General features: G+C 33.3%; 1 protein-coding gene across 4 annotated transcripts in view; it reads left to right on the forward strand.

The window, feature by feature from the left end:
* DMXL1 (Dmx like 1) overlaps nucleotides 1–18,261 on the forward strand; it is a 187,131-nt gene that overhangs the window by 158,931 nt on the left and 9,939 nt on the right. For all 4 annotated transcript variants that reach the window (XM_055387254.2, XM_055387255.2, XM_019028210.3 and 1 more), the window contains 5 exons: nucleotides 10–151; nucleotides 3,772–3,832; nucleotides 12,436–12,563; nucleotides 16,430–16,522; nucleotides 18,100–18,191. In XM_055387254.2, coding sequence (XP_055243229.2) covers nucleotides 10–151; nucleotides 3,772–3,832; nucleotides 12,436–12,563; nucleotides 16,430–16,522; nucleotides 18,100–18,191 — 516 coding nt within the window. The remainder of the gene's footprint in view (nucleotides 1–9; nucleotides 152–3,771; nucleotides 3,833–12,435; nucleotides 12,564–16,429; nucleotides 16,523–18,099; nucleotides 18,192–18,261) is intronic.

Here is an 18,261-nt window from a genome sequence, read left to right on the forward strand (position 1 = left end):
CCTTTATAGATCAGAAGATTTCTTGGTTATACATGCTCGTGATGATTTAACAGCTGTTCAAGGTACAACTCCATATACACATAGCAATCCTGGCACTCCAATCAACATGCCATGGCTTGGTAGTACACAGACTGGCAGAGGAGCATCTGTGGTATGTAAAGTTAAAAATAAATTTAAGTTATATGTAACTTTTATTTTTCCCTCTAGGTTAATGGATAAAGGATGATTTTAAACATTTTTCTTAATTCCTAAAGTTTTAGTAAGTCTTACATGTTGGAAATTGTAAATTTTGATAATGAAGAATAGTATGTTCTCATTTGAAAGGGTAATAATAAGTTGTTTTAAAAATATACTTTGCTTGAAAACCAAAGAGCTATATTTTAATTAAGAATTATTTGAAACATGGTTCAGATCAGGCTTCAGCAAGGTATTCCCCATAGATCAAATACTACCCATGACCTGTTTTTATATAGCTAATATGCTAAGAATGGTGTATACATTTTAGTGAATTGGTGTATACATTGTTTTTTCAATAGTTGAAAAAACAAACATAGTATTTTTTGGCACATGAAAATTACATGAAACTGGATTTCAGTGTTTTTTTATAAATAAAGTTTTATAGGAACACAGCCATAGCCATTTGTTTCTATTTTGTCTGTGGATGCCTTCACACTACAGTGGCAGAATTGAGTATCTGCAACAGAAAGTAAATGCCCATAAAGCCAAAACACTTGCTATCCAGTCCTTTATAAAAAAAGGTTTGCTAACCCCTTGTCTAGGTATCTTTTAATGGATATCAATTAATAACTATATCCATATTAAGTATCACTTTTTTAAATGCCAGGACAAATATTCTTTTTTTTAACAAGAACAATATATAATTTTTTAAGTTAAGCAAAAAGCAATATAATGATGAACTGAAACATATTTTTTCTGTAGTGTTGGAGGATCTTTTTTAGCCCTGATTACCTAGAGATGTGATTCATATTTGTACTTCCGAGAGTTTCCTTTATTATTACGTAGGTTATAGGAACTAATGAACAGATTTGAAGAAGCAAAGAAAGGTGGTAGGGTTTTTCAGAATTTCATAAGTACTGTAGAATGCTTTCCTTGGCCAAAAAAAAATTACTTTTCATTAATTAGTATGAGTAATTGTTCAAGTAAAATCTCAGTTATCTTTAATAATACCTTGTAATATTTTGTACCTAATGCAGTTCCTTTATAGTTGCTATAACCTTATAATTTTCAGTATCTGTTGTAGTTGTTATTTACTCGTATTTAAACATTCTTCAGATGAAGCTTGAGATCCAAAAAGGTCAAGTGGATCAACTTATGTCACTTTGTTAAATGTATGGTAGAGCTTGTTTTAAAGCCCTCTGTTCTCCTTAGTTCAGTGATTTCAAGTAGCAGTGTTTTAAGGATTAAAATGAACTTGAAAAGCAATCTAGTAATTATTCAATTGAAATGACTTGCTCAGTGGTGGTTAAATAATTTTTCCAGCTGACAGATATGTTACAATTCATTGGTAAAACTTACTGATATTATATTCTTTTAAAGGAGAACTCAAAGGGAATATATGCCAAAGAAGTGCATAGGACTAATAGGCACTTTTTTGAATTCCAACCTCAGAGATTACAATATAGTTCTTCCTGTAACATCTTTCTTGTTGGTCTCTTCCTACTTCTATTCTTTACACAGCAGCAGCCAGTTACTCTTTTCTAAAACATCATTCAGGTTGTCACTCACTTTCTAAAAAATTTCAGATTTCCCAATACAACTTTTAAATAACAAGTCATTAATAGGGCCCTACAGAATTTAACCTTCTGCCATCTCATCTCCCTTTATTCTACATCTGATTCTCTTTGCTGTAATTACACTGGCTTCTTTCTGTCTCTTGAACATATTAAGCTCATGGTTATGTCAGGAGCCCTTGCCTTTCCTTCTGCTTAAAATGCTGTATCCCTCTGTTGTACCATTCACATCTCAACTCAAATCCCCCCAGATTTCCCTGGCTTCCCTAATTAAGGCATTTGCCCCTACCCACTCTACCCCCAGTCACCTTATATTTTATCATCTTTATTATCCCTTGCACCTACCAGTTATTGAAATTATTCATTATTTAGTTGTCTTTTTTTTTTTTTTGAGATGGAGTCTCGCTCTGTTGCCCAGTCTGCAGTGCAGTGGTGCAATATTGGCTCACTGCAACCTCCACCCCACAGGTTCAAGCAATTCTCCTGCCTCAGCCTCCCTAGTAGCTGGGATTACAGGCATGCACTACCATGCCCGGCTAATTTTTGTATTTTTAGTAGAGATGGGGTTTTGCCATGTTGGCCAGGCTGGTCTTGAACTCCTGGCCTCAAGTGATGCACCCACCGTAGCCTCCCAAAATGCTGGGATGACAGGCATGAGCCACCGTACTCTGCCTTAAGTTGTCTTTTTTATATGCCCTGGAATCTAAGCTCTTCGAGAGCTTGGATTCTGCCTGCCTTGCATATTGATGATTTCTAACTAGAATGGTATTGGACATATAGTAGGTGTTCAGAAAAATGTGTTTATACTCCAAAGCATTGTAATACAGAAATCTACCATAGGCATAACACTAAGGATTGAATTTTCTTCCTACCTAAATCTTAGGACATCTTTTTATTTCGGATAACTGTGATTTGTTAACATAAGGGTTGGGATTGCCTCACTCTACCCTCAACAAAAAGACACCAGTAGAATAAGGTTGTTCTTTTTTACATGGATCTTCTAAAATAATGATTTTACATATTTTACATATGCTTTCAGAAATTTTTTAAACCTGTATTTGTATATTTTTTTACTTATGGTTCTCCTGTGAATATTAAAAAAAGAAGACAAAAGCAAGAATAGGAACCTTCAGGCATTTCTTTAATTAAGAAGAACATGGAATTTAAATATGAAGTTTACTAAACAGAAGTCATATGCAGCAGGTTTTTATTTTTTCTAGAGAACTGATAAAATATTTTCTTAATCCTTTCATTTTATCAAATGATAAAAACTAATAGCAAAAAAAAATCATTATGACCAGCTTCTGCTATTTTGGAGTATAACTGCATCGATATATGTGTTTAAGTTTTATTTATCCCTCTTTTCTCTGGCCTAGTCTCTGTTCTCCCTACCAACTCCCCACCTTCTCCACAACTTTAGGCTAATTGAACCATTTAAAATCCAAAAGAATAACAATAACAAAACCTACCTGAGACTGATGCTACAAATTTAAGATAACATATATTTGTAGTTATGATGCTATATAAATTGGAAATGTCCTATAAATTTTTCCTTTAATTTTATGTGTTTGTTTTACTCTTATTTGACAGGCTAGTTAAATTATTCAAAGCATAACTTTAAAATGAGTAAATACATAGTTCCAAACTGTTTTTAAATTTATTTAATTTTCTCTTCTTTTATTTTCACATGCTCCTGTCTTTTAAACTTACACTCTTCAGGATTATTACTGAATAATAAATGTAATGGGATCGGAAAAGAATTGACAAGAAAGGAGGGAAGACTAAATTCTTGAAAGGAATTTATCTTTAGATCCTAGTCAGTAATGCCCAAAATATATGTGCAAATATAAGAGCTGCACTATTAAATTTCTGTTATCATGTTTAGTATTTTTAGCACCCATAATGATAGTTATGAACTCATGTAAAAATAAATAAATGAATGTTATTTGAATTTCCTGTCACAATTTAAATGTTTAATCCTTTTTATTATGGCTATAAAATAATTTTTCTATTTTACCAGATGATTAAGAAAGCCATTAATAATGTTAGAAGAATGACTTCTCATCCAACTCTTCCTTACTGTAAGTTGAATAATAATTAGCAATTGTCCTTTCTTATTCTTAAATCTATTTTTGGTAATTTTATTATAAGAAATGTGTGGGAACCTTTTTGTTTTAATTGAAAGCATTTATTTGACTTTTTTTCTAGCGAATATTTGCCAGTAAATAAAATCTTGATTTCAAAACTGGGTAAAAATAGAAAAAGATATTTCCCTAAAAGAGAAAGCTGATTTAATGAAGTAAATTTTTTGACATTTTGACTACCAATCAAAATTTGCGACTACCAATACACAAAATTTGTGTATTTCTAAGTTAACACATTTTATCTTTGAACATTTCTGGATTTCTTTGATCATGCTAAATTATAGTGAATAATTATTTTAATAATAGAACCACTGCCAACCTTTATTACATAAGCCACAACCATACCTCAATTATTTATTACCTCATCATACTCAGTTTGTATTTTATTACTTTTTTTCAGTTGGTCTTTTATGAGACACATTAATAGTAAACATAGGAAATTATTATTAGTAAGTTTTTATATTCTAAGGCAGAATATATGTGTTTTCAGTTAATCTTCCTAGGAATCTTAAAAGTTTCTCTTCCTTCAACCAAGAACCTAAGTAATGGGGAATTTATTGGAGGTATTGATTCTGGTGGGTTGGAATCAATACTCATACTGGTGTGTGAGTATTCCAAGTTTTTTAATATTTTTTTTTTAAGTTTATGCCCTTCGTCAAGTTGTCCTACTACATAGTAACAAGAATAATGCATGTTAATTAATGGGTATTCATGTCCCCCAGTTTAATAGCCTATTAAAAACTTTAGAAACTTTTCTCTTGGGAGATATTCTGATAAAATGCAGTTAACAAAATCAGTATTCTTTTCTGCTTCATTTATGATAAATGCTCAAATAATCTATTATCAAAGTTGTGTACGCTGTACGAAACAAGGCTCAAGAGAACCGTATATGTAAAATGAAGAGAGTAACATCTGTTACTTATGCTAGAGGTATAACATAATATAAAAAATTTGTCTGTTTTCACTACATCAAATTTATTCATCGCTAGGAGTGTGTATTTTTTACCCACAAGTTTAATGTCAAGTGAGAAGTAAAAAGCAGTCATGAAGCCTATAGTGTAAAGAGTCAAAATGTGTTTTATATATAAAATTTAAATAATATTATTCCACATCAAGAAATACTTGATATTGCTTAAAACTACCCTATTCTATGCAGTCTGGTTGGAAGTTTTCTGAGATACTGAAGGGACTTCATTTTTCTCTCAGTCCCATACCATGTGTCCTGGCAGGTGTAAATATCCTATACCTTAAGCCCATAAACTTAAAAGAGGCCATGCTCAAAGCTTCAAAGGTAATTGATGGACCTATTGTCAGAGGTGTTAGGTAGCATCAGTTACTGCTGTCTTGAGAGATAAATACTTTCTCTGTTTAGAGAACTGCTATAACTAGCAGATAAGACACCTGAAAAATTAAAAGCTAATTTAGTTACTGGATTTTTTTTCCAGTGTATCTTTTCATGTCACAAACAAGTCCCACAGGTAGTAATTTAGTTTGATAACAAACACTTTTCGTGTTGTGAAAATGTTATGAGACAGGATTTTTAAAAATATTAGTCTGAAGTTCAGATACCTCAAGATAGCTGTTTTCTTTCCTTGGGATAGATCTTTTGAAAAATTCTTAAAGAACTTTTTAGAAGTTAGCCTAGTACATTTTATGATTTTCTGAGTAGAAAACACACTGTTTCTCTATGCTGTCATGTACACTTCTGATACCAGATGTGTTGGCTTTTGTCCACTCCAAGCCATTCTCCACCTCTCCAAGTACTGACTGGGTGCCTTATAATTTGGTTTAATTATGACACAGTCTACCTGGAGTTAGAATCATATCCTACAGGTTAAGGGCTCAGTCCCACAAAACTGCTCCTTACTTCAGACACCAATCGCAGGTTATCAGTTTTCACCTACACATCTGGCATACTGGCTGTAAATCAGAGTGCCCACAGCTCCCTCCTTGGGTTTGATTAATTTGTTACACTGATTCGCAGAACTCAGGGAAAATGCTTTACTTACATTTATCAGTTTATTATAAAAGATAATCATAAAAGAAACAGATGAAAAGTACATAGAATGAGGTCTGTAAGACTCCTAAGCAGAGGAGCTTCTGTCCCCTTGGAGTTAGGGTGCACTACAAACCTGGCACATGGATGTGTTCACCAGCCAAGAAGCTCATCAGATCTCCTTGTTCAAGAGTTTTTATAGAACTTAATCTCCAGCTCCCTTTCCCACCCTTTTCTGGAGGTTGGCGAGTGGAACTGAAAGTTTCAATGCTTTAGGCTATCTATGGGACCCCATCTAAGTCACTGCATTAGCATAAATTCAGGTGCTCTTCCATGGGTTTTAGTAGCTGTATGCCAGGATCCAGGGACAAAGACCAAATATGTATTTTATGTCACACTGGGTCATTTTTTTTTTCCCTTCTAAAATGTTTAATGTGTTTTCCCTGTTTAATTTTTTTCCCCTTCTAAAATGTTTAATGTGTTTTCCCTTTTTAATAAGTTATTTGTTGAAATCATACACTTGATAGGTTCTATATAAGCCTAGCTGAGTAAAAGTGAAGTCTGCTCTGCTGGAACATTAATAAGGAATCTCAGATAAGATTTTTTAAAAACCTCTTGAGGCTCAGAAGCCAAGCCAAGGACTTGCCATCTGATTTCACCTGCAGTCCTATAGATTTGGGTTGATTGCTCTTTTCTTGAGGTCCTCAGAAAATCCTGGGGTTCCTTTGTCTGCCAGGAAGTGATTGTCTTTACTCTTCTGTAAGGCAACCATGTAAGGGACTATATATAGTACAGTACCAGGCCAGTTTTTCTGTTTTTTGGTTTTTTTTCAAGGTATCTTATTTGCTCTGTCAGCCTTTGGTTCCTTAAAACTGTCTAGATCATATCTGATTCTGTGCATAGTCTCCAATATGATATGTGAGTCAAAGCCTTGGTAATATGACCGATGTTTCCAATTATGTCCTGCTATAAGAAGGACAGGTTCTTTTTGCTTTTACTCCTGGCAAGCTGTAAAGAACAGATTCTTACTGAACTTACGCAAATAACTATATTGCCATGAAAATAAGAATACTCACTAATAGCTTCCAAATTCTGGAGGGATCAGGTAGGGAGAAAAAGTAATTGTTTTATCTTTGCTCACGAAGGCATACTTTGCCAGATTTCCATAAACTACTGAATAGCTTAAGAGAAAAGAAAAAAGTTTTCTTAAATCTGGAAAACAAAATAAAGAACTAGCAATGTTTCAAAACCATAATTATTAAAAAACCATAGATTTTCTTCAATAAGTTATTCAGCCTCTCATACTTAATTCTTGTTCGGCTTGATCTTGGTTAGCAGTTTAATGAATTTATAAGTTTTTTCTCTTAGAGTTCTGGAAGTTCTTACACTGTCCAATGATAGGATCTAAATGTTATCAGAAACCAGTACCTTTCAGAGTCTTTTCTATGAATCTCCTTGAAGACAGAGCACTTTAGGATTATAGTTACTTGCAGACACTTTCAGTGAAGATCAGGAGAAACAATAACCATCTGTCAGTGACAAAAGACTTAACATGGCCATGGCTAAAGATGAATTCATTATCATAATGCACAATTGACAAGTAAATTTGATTGCTTCTGTGGCATACAATATTTTAACAAAATAAATGAAAGTATGGCTGATAACATTATACAAAGACACATCAGATTTTTAGAACCTTCATGCAATTTCTGGAATACTTATCTAATAGTATATACCCATACAAATATAATATAAGAAGGTATCACCGTTATTTGACAATGCTTCCCATGCAATTTAACATATCAATTAAGCCTAATTATTTTAACATTCTTCTTTTTAGAAGGAGTGAGAACAAATTTTTTTTGAGATATTCCAAGGGCCCTTTGGAAACTCGCAAAGTTAGAGTGAGGTCAAAAGTACTTCATTTATAATGTATTTTTGGGAAATTTGTCAAAAATATCAAACAGTTTAAAACACTTGATTATAGTAAGGTTACTGTGGAAAAATATTTAACCAGAGTGATAATTAAAAGACATCAAAGGCAAATACAGAAAGTTATGTTGTTGTAGAAAAATCCTTAGCTATTTTGATGTTGTAGAAAAAAACCTTAGATATTTTAATATTGAAATATAGCTAATTTAATAATAATGTTAATATTAACATTAGGTCTTAGGTAATCAAAGACCTAAAAAGACATGAAGCACAGGAAATTATCTTGATAAAACAAAATCTCGGCTGGGCGCGGTGGCTCATGTCTGTAATCCCACCTCTTAGGGAGGCAGAGGTGTGGGGATAGCTTGAGCCCAGGAGTTCGAGACCTGCCTGGGCAATATAGGGAGACCCCATTCTCCACAATAAAGGAAAAAAAAAAGACAAAAAAACAAAATCTCGATTTTGTAGTCAGATTGCTTAAAAGGTAAAAATAATAATATTAACATTAGGTCTTAGGTAATCAAAGACCTAAAAAGACATGAAGCACAGGAAATTATCTTGATAAAACAAAATCTCGATTTTGTAGTCAGATTGCTTAAAAGGTAAAGGAAAACCTTTCATAATCTCTTGTCAAGAGAAAACCAATACTCCAGTAAAACTTTGCACCAATGTACTTCTGATACTAAGGCTCATCATTCTTTTAATAACATATATAAATACACACATACTAGCCAGCTTGGCCACACATAAAATTATTTTTCCAAATTCCTCTTACACAAACCCTGTATAGCATTCTTGTATCCATGCATATTTTGTTCTGTACTCTTCCTCTTTCCCAATATAAAACAGTCTGCTTTAGGACAAAAATTATTCTTTTTCCCATAAGAAAAACATCCTTCATACCTCATAGCTTCATATTCCAAAAACATCTTACTTTCCTGACATACAAAATTATTTATCTATTTTCAGTAGTTTTAATTACATATATTGATTAGAATTCTTAACTGTTAGTGGTGTTAGTTTCTAGTGAAAACTAGGTAATAAGCAGTTGTGCACTGTCAGTCACACCAGCATTCTGTAGAGTAGCAAATCTATATCTTTCATAATTTACAGAAGCATGTTCTTTTTCATAGTATAGTTTTTCAGTGTGTCGCAGGACACCTTTACTAACAGACCCAAATATCTTTATTCTTCTGCAATAAGAAGCCAAAAGTAGATAAGCTTATGTTTAGCAATTAATGTTTTAGTATTTTATGTAATTTGGAAGTGATCTAGATATTCAATTAATATCCATCATTTAATTTAACTTAATGAAATACTAAGGGTATAAGTTGTCAAAGGGATTTGGAAAACTGTTTTGAAGTAGACATAACACCAGACAAGGCCAGCCATCAAGTTAGTCATTATTTATTTTTTGCTGACAAATTTTGTAACAAAGATAACATGAGTGTATTTGACTAGTAAGCCTAAGTAAAATAAAAGTTGCATATCTCATTATATTTAGTGCTGGTAACTCTTAAGGATATGCCTGCTTTAATTAAACCAACAAACTTAAATTAGCTTTCATTTACCAAAGATTATCCCACGTCAGATGAACTTGAAAAACATTTGGGTCTGTTTCTATCTTGCTAAAAGTTTAAGGAATACTTAATTTATATAAGTGCTTATTTTAAGTGCATTATATATAATTATTAAAAATTAATTTTGACAATACCATCTGGTGATAGAAAAATACTACATATATTTAACATATATAAAGTCATACACAAACATACAGGCAGAAGCAGATTCTATAGTTTTCCTTCTAAATTTTGGCGATCTGCCAGATACAAAATATCAAACTCAGTTGTTTATAAAAAGGATATCTGGGCCAGGCACAGTGGCTCACGCCTGTAATCCCAGCACTTTGGGAGGCCAAGGCGGGCAGATCACAAGGTCAGGAGATTGATACCAACCTGGCTAACATGGTAAAACCCCATCTCTACTAAAAATACAAAAAATTAGCTGGGCGTGGTGGCACACGCCTGTAGTCCCATCTGCTCAGGAGGCTGAGGCAGGAGAATCACTCCGCCCAGGAGGCGGAGGTTACAGTGAGCTGAGATCACACGATTGCACTCCAGCCTGGGCAACAGAACAAGACTACGTCTCATAAATAAATAAATAAATAAATAATAAATAGGATATCTGGATCCAAATTGTGTTTCTGAAAATGGGACAAGATTACCCACCCAGATTGCTAAAACTTTACTAGTATTGGTTGAAGACTTTTAAGATTTCTCATTTGTCTTTTGTAAAGACTCTTTTAGAGAGACAATTTGCAATTCATTTAGTCTTCTGGTAGCCTCTGCATACCAATCAAAAAATGCCTCCCATTGTTTGTGAAGCATTAGAGATTCCCTTTTATTTAGTGCTTCCTGTAGATGGACAATTTTGTGTAAATTAAAAACTTCCCTGTTGTGGCCACCATAATTCTAAATTGTCTTTGGTAAATATACTCATTTCTCTAGGAAAGCACAGGTTCTGGGTCCATAATGTTTATACATAAAATTAGCTGGAGTTCCAGTTGGAGGAGTTTTTGAATTCCTTAAATTCAGATGAACCCATGATTTCTTGTCCTTCCAAAATCTTATCTACCCGAGGCCTCTTACTGGACCCAATCCAGTCAGGTTCAGTCTGACTTCTAGACCTGATCTGAATGAAAAATGCTTAAAGGATAAAAGTTGCAGGTTTCAGGTCAAGCGGTAACCTTCAAATGCACAGTGAGAAACAGTAAGCACAAGGGGCCTACCAGGATGTACCTGTGCCTGGTTACTTGTTGCTCCTGGAGGTCATCATCAGGGGGTCTCCTTCATGTTCCTCTGCTGAGAACTCTTAAAACATAGGTACATTAAAAATTTAATGAGTTTATTTGAGCTTTCAGCTCAAATTCATGAACTGGGTAACACCAGACCAGAAGCCATCAAGGCTTCACCGAGGTGGCATGAGGGGAAAACTTTTATAAGGTGTTCAAGGAAGCACAACAAAGACAGTATTTGATTGGTTAAGTGGAAAGTCCTCAGTTAGAGGTTAGTTGGGGGTTTCTAATTGATAAGCATCTAGTTAGAAGTTAGTTGGTGGTTTCTGATTGGTTAAGCTTAAGCTTCATTTTACTGTTTACATTGAATTGAGTTTTGATTTGCTCATATAGGCATGCAAGGCCCTGGAGCTGTCTTAGCCTAATAGCCTCCCAATTAATTTCTTTTTTTTTTTATTTTTTTAAGAGACAGGGTCTCATTATGTTGCCCAGGCAGGAGTTTTACGGCTACTTACAGCACAATCAAGGCACACTACAGCTTTGAACTCTTGGGCTCAAGTGATTCTTCTGCCTCAGCCTCCTGAGTAGCTAGTACTATAGGTGTGTGCCACCAAACCCAGCTCTTAATTTTTTAACGTTATAAATAATAATAGAAAAGTTGAGCGATTTTAGTGCAACCACCCCAATTTATTTTTCTGATTAAGCTATGCAAGCGCATTGGGGGAAAGGGAGTAGAGCCAGTCAAATACCTAGTCTCAAAAACCTCTACCTCCTACCGCTGCCCAATGGTAAAACCTTTCAAACCAATTGAAGTTCATTTATTTTAAATATTTGATAAGGAATGAGGGAAACTTGACTGATATGTGACTAGCAAGTGCTAGATGTTTTATATAAACGTATTTTTTTTACTACCTCCATACCACATTAATATTGATAATGATACTCTATAAATTGAGTGTTATATGTTAGGCATATTTCTGAGTGCCTTATATATGTGATCTCATTTTCTACTCACAACTGTCCAGTGACTTATATATCATTAGTCCCTTTTTACAGGAAGGAAATGGTCTCAGAAAGATTAAGTAAATTTCCTAGTATAACACAAATAATAAATGGCAAAGCGAAGAATCAATAGTCATTTATCTTATTCATATTTCTCAGTGAAACAAGAAGTCCGGTGCAGTGGCACTTGCCTATAAATCCCAGCCTCTTAGAGGCTGAAGTGGAAGGATCACTTGAGGCCAAGAGTTAAAGACCAGCCTCGGCAACGCTGCAAGACCCTGTCTCTAAAAAAAGAAAAATTAACTACAAAATTACAAAAAAAACAGATAACATATATTTGAGATATTAGGCCAATCAGGATAACTTTTAGAACTGATTTTTTTCTTTAGCATGGCATTTAAAACCTTCTTTAATCTGACTTTTTTCAAAGAAAAATGTATATACATTTAAACATTAATAGTATAATAAGGATTGGTTCTAACCTAAGAATTTGTTATAATGAGTAATATATAATTTATCATAAAAAATAAAAGGCTGTTAAGACATCATTGAGATAACTTTAAAGGGAAATAAAATTTATGGAGCTATGATTTAAATGCTCCTATCGTATTTGAGGATGTGTTCTTAGTCAAATGAAAGTGTATTGTATAACTATTTTTATGATGAAGAGTATTCAACTGAAATTTCATACAAAGGTAAATTTATATAAGTTGATTTAGATGTTTCTTTCATAAAGATTTTCACATAGGATAAAGAAATAACTTTTCCCAAAGATTCTTGAAATAAATATGCAATTTTTGCCCTCTTGTAATGCAGATCTGACAGGAGCTCAAGATGGAAGTGTCAGAATGTTTGAATGGGGCCATTCTCAACAAATAACCTGTTTTCGATCTGGTGGCAATTCAAGAGTTACAAGAATGAGATTTAACTATCAGGGAAATAAGGTATTATATAAAAATGTAAATGGTAAAATATTTATTGTGTTGGAGGTTTATAAATTCCACTAGTTTGGGTTTCTGAAAGGAACAGCTCCGTGGGTAGTAGTAAAGTATTGATCTATATAGATGCTTTTAAATTCTTCTCAAAGAACACTTAACTTCACTTGTTCTTCCTAGAAGTATGTTATATAGGTGTCCATTAAAACTCAGGTAAGTGATTCTTAATGACCAAATGATTATAAGTTCACCTTATATTACACACTTTTTATTATGAAATGCTCCTACTCTCTTTATCCCTCGGAACCTACTCAGTGTGTGATCCAGCAGCAAGTAACATCTAGAGCTTATTATAAATGCATATTATTGTTCCTTCTCCAGATGTGCTGAATCACCATCTGCATTTTAACCTGATATTGTTGTGATTTTTACAAATATTAAAGTTTTTTAAGAGGTACTGCTCCAGAACAACATCAGCAAACTACATCCTAGCCACCTGCTTTATAAGTAAAGTTTTGTTGGACCACAGTTACCCCCATTCATTATTTTTCTTTGGCTACTTCCTACTACAGCAGCATAGTTCAGGAGGACAAAGACCTTATAGCTGGCAAAATAAAATATTTATTATGTGGCCACCTAAGAAAAAGTTTGCCAGACCTGCTCTAGAGCATCCTTTACTGTCTTCACTTCTCATAATCCTTTGTTTAAACTGCCCCCCTCCCCACTTTTATGTTAGACAGCAATCTTTTATTGAACAGTACTGCTCCTTGTGAAGCAGGGCTAGTTCAGAGGCAGTGCACCCACAGCCAGCCCAAACTGCCTCTTTTTGCTCCTAATATGTTATTAGCCCTTTACAAAATAATTAAAGAGTAAATCAGTCTTCTTTTTGTCTTCAGAGCCATGCTGCACCAAAAATTACTCTCACAGACTCTAACTGATGGTTCACCTTGCCTTTTCTTTCCCCTCAGCCTCCCTCACACATTAAATTCTCCTCACACATTCCTTTTATCATTGTGTGCTGCAACCTTTTTTGTCTACCATGTTTATCACATGGCTCTATTTTCATTTCACAAAAAATGTAGTTTTATGTAGTTGTGAAACAAAATTTTGAGAGCTTGTTTCTTAATACTAATTAGCAACATTCTTAGCTCCTTAGTGGGAAATTAAGGGAACTTAGTACAGATGCCTGTATAATTCTACTGTACTTTTAGTTGTATTCTCTATCAATGTGCTTTTTGTGCATTTCAGCTTTGGTTGTCAGTTTTATATTGCTCCTAACTAATCTCTATACCTGAACCCTTATCTCTCTAATGCATCTTGCCAACAGTATTATATAACAAAAAACATAGCTACATGATTACAGTATAGGTGAGATCACATTATTATTTTTTTCAAGAACCCTTCAAGGCTCCTCAATGTCAACTTCTTTAACAAGTATTTAAGACCTTCTATAATGTGACTATTTTTCGGCTTTAACACTCACTACAGCCTTCTGCATAGGCTATTTTAAGGCACAAAAAACTGCTTGTCTTCGCCTGCACAAGTATCTTTGACCGGCAGTCAACTTACTATTCATTCACCTTAGCCTTGATGAAGTCTAATAGCACAGCCCCTAAGCATGCTATGTCTTTTAGTAGGGAAGCCTCTTAAGGTAAATGGAAGAGATAACTCACACTGTATCACAGTAATTCTGATGAATTTGATATTCAATTATGAATAGAAATACACTGCCAAAAGCCAGTGAATATTTCAGAAAAACTAAGTGTCTGGAAAGGGGTATTAAGCAGAATAAATAATAAATAACCTATGAGGACTAATTCCTCAGAGATTCAAAAATATATTACATTTATAAAACAAGAACACGCTAGCATTAAACAAGGACAGTAGGAAAACAGAAAAGAGTTATTGGAAATTAAAAATACGATTCCCAAAAATGTGGTCAGTGGGGGAACTACTTATTAGAAAAGCTGAACAGCAGAATGGAAATAGTTGAAAATCAGGTTTGTTGCTGGGAAGCACAAATTAAGAAATTATCCCATAATGATGATAATTTAGGAAATATTTCAGAAGAAAAAAAATGGAGGAAAAACAATATTCAAAGGAATAATAGATACTTCCCCAAAGCAAAGAATAGAATATTGGAAGAGAAAGGGCCTACCAAGTATTGAGAAGCAACACGTACCTGCACACATCCTGTTTGTGTAACTTTTGGTTTTTAGAGTTAAAGAGAGAATCCTATAAGGTTCTAAAAAGGAGTGAGAATGAAAAAGGTTATTTACAACCCACATCCCACCCTGCCACTAAATGTCGTTGGCCTATCACAAATAGATAGGAGAACAATATCCACAGAATTCTGATGGACAAGGAATGGGAACTGAGTCGATGTGCATCCAAACTATCATTCAAATTTTCTAGCAAAATGAACATGTTTTTAGGTATACAGAGACTTAACACATTCCATGTGTATACCCTTTCTGAAGAACATACCTAGATCTACTCCAGAAAATGTAAGATAAACTAGAAAAAGGAATAGACCTGGGAAAATATTATTAACAAATATAAAAACAGTAGGTTAATATTCATAATATTAGTCATATCAGTTAAATTTTTTAAAAGACAAATAGTAGAGAAATAGATAAAACATCTTAACAGTCAGTTTACCAAGAAACTTTGCCTGGCCAGTAGCCTTCTACCCTCACTAATAATTGAAGAAATGCAAATAAATTGAGACTTATTCTTGTCTGCATAAAATTAACAAGTATTTTAGATTTTAAAAATACCCCATGTTAACTAAAGTGTAAGAAAAATGGCTGTATCAATTTATATTACGACATAGGATTTAATTTTGGCATAGTCTATTAATTTTAAGTGATGCTCTTTAACAAAACTTTCCCATTTCTAGATGTCTATCTTACATAATTATGCAAAGGTATATGTATATATAGGAATGTTCAAAGCAGCCCTTCTTATATTACAGAAAATTGAAAACGATATGGGGAAAGTTTTAAATTGTAATACCACTGTACAGTGTAATACTACACACAGCACAAGAATGATCTAAATTTATGTGTAATTACCTGGGAAAGATAGCTATAATAAATCAAAAATGTAATTGTGTAGTGGTATTATTATGATCCCAATTTTTTAAATGCTGTATTGTGAATTTTCGAATACTCATAGAAACAAATCTGAAAGGAAGCACATCAAATTGTTAATAGATGTTAGATCTAGAGGCAGAGGAGGGTGGGAGTACAAAGCAGACATTTGTTTTATTTTATATACTTTATAATAAGCTGCATTATTTTTATAATCAAAGGAAAAAAATTTAGCTGTCTTACTCATCCTTCAAGATCTGTATCACATACCTCCCTTAGTGGATTATTTTGACATCTTACCAGTCAGACTTGCCCTGAGCTCCCATAGCGGAATTATTTTACTTTGATAATCCTTATATCATTTTACTTTGTACTCTTGTTCATGTGTTTTCCTTATTGTTTGTTTCTGAAAATCCTTATTTTATCTTTCTGGAAATGAACAGTTTTCTTTCTTATATATGATAAAGTTCTGTCACATAGCATAATCTGTTAATCCAGTATCCTGTTTTTGTAATACTTACAGAGAATATATAGACTATGCTAGAGGCTACTGTAATAAAATGGGTGTCTGATGTTTGTTCTCTTTATGTTCACCCTGGGATTTTTAAAGTAGTAGCTGAATGTTTTTCTGAAATAGATCCATGTATAGGTGAAGTGAAAAATCAAATGACATACAGTCAAATGTTTACGAGTCAAAATATGGGTGTCACACGGAGGGTAAGGATAAATATATGCTTTTATATTTATATTAAATACTTTTAAATATTTTCTTTCTCTAAGTTTGGAATAGTTGATGCTGATGGATATTTAAGTTTGTATCAAACAAACTGGAAATGTTGTCCAGTTACTGGAAGCATGCCTAAGCCATACCTGGTAAGCCAAGAATTTCTACCTTTAAATAAAATTTGAATTTTCATTTTAAATAAACCAAGAATACGTATTTGAGACAAGAAATATAGAACTAATAAATAAAATATAGTCCTGTGTTCTCAGTCACTTTACTGTAAGATTCTGTCCTTGTGTTATGTGAAAATTACTCTGTGAAGCATGAAATTCCTTAGTCTCTGATAATTTGGGAAGTTGACATGTATAGAAGCAACATGATACCCCCAGATACCCATACATCTTGTGGATTACTAGAGCCCTTTTCTAACCTCACTAAGCTGGTTATTATATTATGCTTAAATAGAATGATTACCAGACCAGTGCGTCTGGTTATTTTTCTGCAATTATCTCTTATGAACAAACAAAGTGAAAAGGACATCCTATAGCTGGTACTGTTATTTTCTTGTTCATCTCTTTTAATTCAGGATTATGCAGGCTTTTATGAACTTTCTGTGGCTTCATAGAATACTGAATTTATATTTCATATTCTTCAGTGAAGCTCTTTATAGGACTAAGCAATTCCTATCAGAAAAAAAGTTAAGAATGTAGGTTAAGATTCTGGTAATTTGCCCAAGGTTAATTGCTAGAATACAGTACTGATCTAAGTAAAAGCAAGCAAGCATGGGAGGATTGATTAGGGTACCTTGAAAGAATATTAACTGTTTCTCATATTTTTATTAAGCTTAAAGATTTAGATGTATAAGTTTGTTCTCTAAGGGACTTTTTTTTTTAACTTTAAAAAAAATAAATTGGTTTAAATTGTGAATAACTAGCTTTTGGAGATTAAGAGGATTTTGTCTGTTTTAAGGACACATCATCTAGCCCAGCTCCAGTAGTGTTCCAGGGGAAATGGGGAGGTGACTCAAAGGAATAATCTTTGGTGTGGTGATTTTGGGATACTTAAAAAAAATCATTTTTTATTAAAGAGAAATATCTAAAACATAATTTTGAAGCTTTTATAAATGAAGAAACCTCATAATTAAGTGTACTGTTTGGTAGAATATTGAAAAATGCTATATGTTTTCTGATTTTGATGACTATTAGTAATTTTTTTCATGTACTTGAATTTTTAAAAGCTTAAATATTTTTGAAAAATATATGTCAATTATTTAACAAAAGTCTGGTATCATCTAAAATTCTAGTTTCTATCTTCTGAAACAGAAATTTTCACTATGCTAGGGGAAGGTCTTTAAGTTTAACCTTATGTTTTCCTTTGAACTTTTGGTTGAACAAAAGCAAAGAGATTCATCACGGGTCATGATATATGCAGTTCAGGATAAATAGTTCAGGAAAAGTGTGTGTATGCGTGGGTGTCTACAAATATGAAAGAGAAGTAGAGGCAAAACAAATGTGCCAAAATGTTAAAAAGTTGCTGCATCTGGGTAAAAGGTATATGAAACTTCTCTGTATTACTTTTACAATTTTTCTAAAGTTCAAAGGAAAAAAAACGATACAGAGGATTTAAGAAAGCCAGAAACTTCATGATCACTTTTTGAAGAATACATTTACCTGGTTATGACATTTTTAGTGAGAGCAGTAACACGTATTGTTTGTAACCATTCCAGACTTGGCAGTGTCATAACAAAACAGCCAATGATTTTGTCTTCGTTAGTTCCTCCTCTCTGATAGCTACAGCTGGTCTTTCAACTGACAATAGGTAAGAGATGATAGCTAAAACTGAAGTATGAGAAAGTATAGCTGAACTTGTTTTTATTGTTTCTGTCCTT

The sequence above is a fragment of the Gorilla gorilla genome, chromosome 4 (genome assembly GCF_029281585.2).
Source record: "Gorilla gorilla gorilla isolate KB3781 chromosome 4, NHGRI_mGorGor1-v2.1_pri, whole genome shotgun sequence".
In the NCBI taxonomy this organism is placed as follows: Eukaryota; Metazoa; Chordata; class Mammalia; order Primates; family Hominidae; genus Gorilla; species Gorilla gorilla.